A 6,598-nucleotide genomic window follows, 5' to 3' on the forward strand; every position below is an offset into this window, starting at 1 on the left:
TTATAAACATATATTAATTTCTTCTTCTTCTTCTTCTTCTTCTTCTTCTTCTTCTTCTTCTTCTTCTTCTTCTTCTTCTTCTTCTTCTTCTTCTTCTTCTTCTTCTTCTTCTTCTTCTTCTTCTTCTTCTTCTTCTTCTTCTTCTTCTTCTTCTTCTTCTTCTTCTTCTTCTTCTTCTTCTTCTTCTTCTTCTTCTTCTTCTGCTTCTCTTTCTCTTCTTCTTCTTCTTCTTCTTCTTCTTTTCTTCTTCTTCTTCTTCTTCTTCTTCTTCTTCTTCTTCTTCTTCTTCTTTCTTCTTCTTCTTTCTTCTTCTTCTTCTTCTTTCTTCTTCTTCTTCTTCTTCTTCTTCTTCTTCTTCTTCTTCTTCTTCTTCTTCTTCTTCTTCTTCTTCTTCTTCTTCTTCTTCTTCTTCTTCTTCTTCTTCTTCTTCTTCTTCTTCTTTTTTTTTTTTTTTTTTTTATAATCTTTATATTCATTATTTTCATGTTCATCTAAATTTTCATTTTTTTAAATTTTATACATGTCTTTCTTCTTTTCTCTAATATTTAGTATATATATAATATAGTAAAACAGGCTGTTTCCGTTTCTATAGGTACAATTTTTTTTCCAGTTCTTTGTTTTGTTCTGTTAATATTTTTAATGTGTTTGATGCTTTCTACTACTTCATCATTTTTCTTATCTTTCTCTTCTTTAATTCCATTTTCACCTTGCTCAATAAAATTGTTTACAAGCTTTGAACTTTCGGGTACGTCCACTCTAGGATAAACGAAGGACATTACTATATTTATCTTCTAAAATTTGTTAGATACCTTTTTATTGTTGATCAAATTTTTATAAATGTAAATAATATCTTTACACTTTTATTCCTTACTATTGAACGAGTGTAAAATATACATCGTTTCATATCCTGTTTTAAGTACACATTTTTTAGGGTAACATGAAATATTTCAAAATTTTATGTTTTCTTCTTTCTTTTTTTTTCGGATTCCAAAGGGAAATATAAATTTCTTTTACTTGTTCTCGTACTAAGTAAGCTTGTGAATGAATTTTTTTTTTTTAATGTAAATAACTTCCATGTCTATATATCTTTTTCTAATTAATATTGGAGAGCTTATTCCCTTTGAAGGGAAATTTATAGGAAAAACAAAAAAAAGGAAAAAATTAATATGTTTAGTAGCACATGAGAACAACAACAACATTGATGACAGGAAAGAACTGTAGACAAAAAATAAGAGACATTTCAAGTAGGACAAACAAAAATAGAAGTTCGTATTAGAAATAACAGCTTGAATCATGATGGGAATTACATTATCCTCTTAATGTTGAACGTTTAACTTTAACGTATTATTAGATAATGTTGTTTCTAAAAATTTTATATTATACATAAGAACAAGAACTGAGTTATTTGATTCTATATAAAATTTATTAACCGAATAAATGAAAATTGGTAATTCGTTTGACAGAGTGGTAAAGGTGTTAATGTGATATTTATACTTAATTTTTATGATATGTTCTTTTTACATATAAGTAATTACATTTTTAAAAATGTACTATGATAAAAGCAGTTTTTATAGTAGAACATGTACAAAAGTCTTATACATTTAAAATAAATAAATCTTCTCAGCATTATATTTTCATTTTTACAACGATGTGTATATAATGTATAATTTTGATTTGTAAACAAATAAATATAATTTTAAAACTCTTTCTTTTTATAATTCCATGTGTATGTGGAATTTCTAAATGATTTATATCTTATGTTTGCTCATCCACGATTAATCCAAACTTCACTTCGGTATTTTCTTATATAATAATGATTTTAAACAGTTTTATATTAAAAAAAAATTGGGTCACATTCTATATCAAATCTGCAGCAACTTGCATTAAATGGTAAACTTTTCTTATATATTTTAATTTTTTTTAAAAAAAATTCAATATTACAAAGACAGGTGCTTACACTTCGGGGGAAAACTGTTATCATAATTCCTTCTTTTCCGAATTTTTCTAACTTACTACGATCTTTCTATTCATCAGATACTTTAAATGAATAATTTACAAAAAAATCTGAATTGTTAGTAATATAGAACTGATTTTCACATTCAAATTTATGTGATGGATAAAATACATTCGTTCTATAATGAAAACAATATATAGAAATAAAAATTTACTTGTTATATACAAATCATTTTTAACATTTGTGCATTTATGATGAATTACAAATTCTTTTTCAGAAGATACATATATATTTTCCATATAAATTATTTTAAATATATATTTTGAATTTTTAAGTATCAAAAAATTACTACTATCCATTAGTAATTTGTCATATTTGTACTCTATTTTTTCTGCTTTAACAGAAACACCGTATCGATTATTATTTATTAGTTTAAAAGGTAGTGTAGTGGAATTGATTACAATAATATAATCAATTTTTGTAAACTGTTTGAAATAATAATTTCAGGTGATATTCTTTTTCGGAATACTACAATTATACTCCCTCTTTTATATTCTTTTTTAAGTGAACATATTACTATTTTAAAAAATAATTTAAGAAAGGACGATACGGAGACAGTAAAAGCTGCATCAGTGTCAATGTATAAATTTTCTCATTTTGGATGAATGTCTATAATTTTTTTTTTGCATATTTATTATAAGAATTGCCAGAATACAGAATATTATATATACCATCTTTTAAGTAATACAATTTATTAAAATGTTTATTCGCATATTCTTTTTTTACTATATCAATGTGAACTATCTAAATATTGGATAATTTGTCTTTACCACGTTTTCCACTTGTATGGGTGCTACTATTATAAGTATATTCATGTTCATGAGATGCATCATTTATATATAGTTCATTTTCTTTTATATTTTTGTCCACAATTCATTGTCTGCAATGTATATCTTTTCTATAATTTTATGAGATTACTTGAAGATTACATCCATTATATCGGCTGAACAGTTTTCCTGAAAATGTAAAGTAAAATAAGGTCAGAGATGTATCAAACTCGTGTAGTTAATGAAGGCACAGCTATAATTGTTTTATATCTCTTTAATGCTCCTATCAATATGAATACATACATGCTTTTATATAAATGCGTGCATCTATGCTATGCCTATACGTATGTATATATATATGTACACTAAACAGTTTTCGAATTGTTTTATTTTATCATTTTCTTTTATGTATATACACTCAACGATGCGATGTTTTACAAAATTGTATTATAGTAAAAAAAAAAAGCATAAGTCTTTAATGAAAACACTAATTTATTTGGACATATTAATATATATATATAATAGATGGTCATTTCCTTATATTTTATGAATTCTTAAGCCAGAATGCCTTTTCCTTGTATTTTTGTATAAGTTTTCATTACCTAGTACGTTGAAGCCTTTTATTTGTTGGGTATATTATATTATTAAATTTTTTTTTATATCTTTAAATAGAATTGTATTTTTATTCTTGGGGATTACATTTCTTTAATTAATTATAGTGTGGTCTCCATAAATTTTGTTTTCTATTGGAGTGAACATAGTATTAATCTACATATATGAAGAGAACCGTGCAAATATGTACACATATATATGTGTAGGAAACGTGCTATGAGTGTACCTACTAAAGTATGTATGTATAGAATTGTTTTAAAAAAGAATAGTGCAACCTATAATTTTACGCAATAACAGAAAAAAGAAATGCCTATCTGTCTATCGCTAAATTTTTTTTTTTTTTTTTTTCCTTTATAAATTTTATGAATTTTAAATTAGGGCTATTATGATGATTAACTGATATAACAAAGATAAAAATTCATTAAAATATTAAAAAAATATATATATATAAACAAAATGAGTGAAAAAATAATACATAAGAATAAATGAAAAATTAAATATTAAAAATATTTAAATTTATATATATGTGGATATATACCGCCATTAGACAGTAAAAAATTTTTAAAAATTTCCAGAGAGTTTTTGAAATGATAGATACGGATGATACAGAGAAATATTCTCTTTGTACTCTTCATAACATTTTACATAAGTACAGTTATAAGATTTTTAAGTTATACTACTTATCTTTAATTTGTTCCATTAATTTATATGTGCTTTCTGGTTATTATATCTCAATATTTTTAAATAACTAATATCTAATCTGGAAGGAATAAGCGTGTTTTGCTGATTTTTTTTTTAATACGAAATTTTTTTTTTTTATTCAATTCATCAACAAAAAAAAAAGAAGCAAAATACACACAAGGTAAAAAGAATCAGGAAGCTCAATGTATTATAACAATGTAATTACAGACTTACAGTTACGAGTGTTTTAAAATATGTGAGATGTTTAAAATATACAAAAAAAAAAAGAAATAAATATTTTGTTTGTTTGTTTTTTTGTTTTACACTTTTTTTTTTTTTGGATATAGCAAATATGAAAGAATGATAAGGACATTCGTTGGTAACAGGTATAAAATTTAAGATTTTGATGAAATTTACTTTTTTTATTTAATATTTTTTAATGATAAAAAGAAGTGGATACTAAATATATTGTGTACTGTTATTCCATTTTTCATGTGTGATTACGAATGAATGGATATATGACTATTGAAAAAATATTACAAATATTTTATGTGCGTTTTGGTTGAGAAAAAATGAACTTTGAAGTTCAGGAAAATTTCGGATATAAATATGAAGATAAATTAGTACAAAAATAAGTTTTACTAAAAGATTATTTTGAAAATGGATAAAAGATATTATACAAATACAAGTTACAACAGAGAAATGGAACTACGTATAATTACACGTGTACGCCAAAGTGTATATATATATATACATACACACATACATATATACATGTATACGTATAACTGTATATACACACGTTTATACATATATATTAATTGATTTATGTGAACGTGTGTATATTTACCCATTACATTTCGCTATTTTTAACATATATTTGTAATCATCAAAGGGTATGATACACCTAATCTTTACAAACTTTTAAACACTCAGAAAATGTTATTTGTGCACTCGCACGAAAATTCATATTATAAATAATGCAGTTTCACAAGTTTAATGTTTATCTACAAGGAAACTATATTTATATCTATTTAAATAATGGCGTACTAACAAATACTATTCTTCTTTAGGCACTTCTTACATATATGTGTAATATGTAACATCTTGAGATAAAGAATTCATACGTTTAATGTACTTCATAATTGCATATTTTTTTCTTTTTAAATTTATAACTAAATGTGTAAGCACCCATATGAACAAAGTATTTGCATACACACTAAAATGTTATTCACTCACACAAACACATTATATATATGCATTATTATAAACGTAAATTTATTAAATAATTTCGTTTATTTAGATTTTTATTCTATTTAACTAGATAAGTATAGAGTAATTATTACATAAATTTTAAAGATAAAATATGACAATATATACATAGTCTTTTTTACAAACTACACATTAATGTAAATGTGTAGTTAAGAGGCGCGAAGTAAATATTAATTCTGTGCAAAAATTTTATATTATTAAAAGCAAAAATAATTAACTTTCCAGATTGACATATTCTTTTCATTCTTCAATTATTTATTCCCTTTTGTTTTTTATTTAATTTTTTCTTTTTTTTTCTCCTTTTTTCTTGATTTTTGTTTTCCATTCCTTTTTTTTTTTTCCTTCTTTTTTTTTGTATTACAAAAATGTTTTTAAAAATTCATATATAATCATTCGTAAAAACAAAAATATCTGAGTGAATTATTAATACGTATATTCCATTTATATAAAATTGCAGTTTTTTCAATAGTATTTTTTATTAAGTAGCAAAAATATTTTTATTTGAAAAAATATTTTTAATTTTAATTAATAGGGAAACCCCAATATTTTTAAAAGTATTATAAAGTATTACATTAATTTTTGTTCTTTTTACAATATAATGGCATTGGAAATTCTAAAAAATATTATGAAAAAATTGCATTTTATTTTACATATTTAAGTGCTTTAATTATCATATTGAACATTTTAATTTAGAAAGATTGCCCTTTACGCAAACATCCCAATAATATTTTATTTATTGCTTTTGTTTTATTAAAGATTAAAGAAATTAATATATATGTGCAAATATAACTTCTTATTTATTGAAAATTACTTATTTTATAGATTTTCATCGTGGAAATCTAGATTAACCAAATATCCACAATGACATCGAAAAAAAAAATTATTTAGATTTTCTTTTAAAATTATTTTATATAGAAAATGTTTTTTTGTTTGCTTGATTAAAATCTTTTTCAATTTAAACTTCGTATAATGACAACACATTTATGAAAATTATATATATAAATATATGATTCAGAAGCATTATGTAACAATTTTTAGTAAATCTTTTTTAAAATATAAATCTTTATTTAGCAATTTTTTTAGTTAATTTGTGTATATATATATATATATATATATATTTTTCTTTTTATTATATTAAGGCTATATATAATAAATGTGTAGCTCTTTTAAATTATTATGCTTAAGTGCTACACACAGTTGAAATTATGCATACTATATAATATTTCATTATATTTACTGAATTTAAAGAAAG

At 22.9% G+C, this 6,598-nt stretch overlaps 1 protein-coding gene across 1 annotated transcript; it reads right to left on the reverse strand.

Annotated features, from left to right (window-relative positions):
• On the reverse strand, positions 1–776 carry MKS88_005203 (uncharacterized protein; the record flags this gene model as incomplete). Its single annotated transcript, XM_067218444.1, has 2 exons — positions 1–491; positions 572–776. The coding sequence occupies 2 exons, from the start codon at positions 774–776 to the stop codon at positions 1–3; spliced, it is 696 nt and encodes a 231-aa protein (XP_067071577.1).
• Positions 777–6,598: the final 5,822 nt, after the last annotated feature.

The sequence above is a fragment of the Plasmodium brasilianum genome, chromosome 13, assembly GCF_023973825.1.
Source record: "Plasmodium brasilianum strain Bolivian I chromosome 13, whole genome shotgun sequence".
NCBI classification, from domain to species: domain Eukaryota; phylum Apicomplexa; class Aconoidasida; order Haemosporida; family Plasmodiidae; genus Plasmodium; species Plasmodium brasilianum.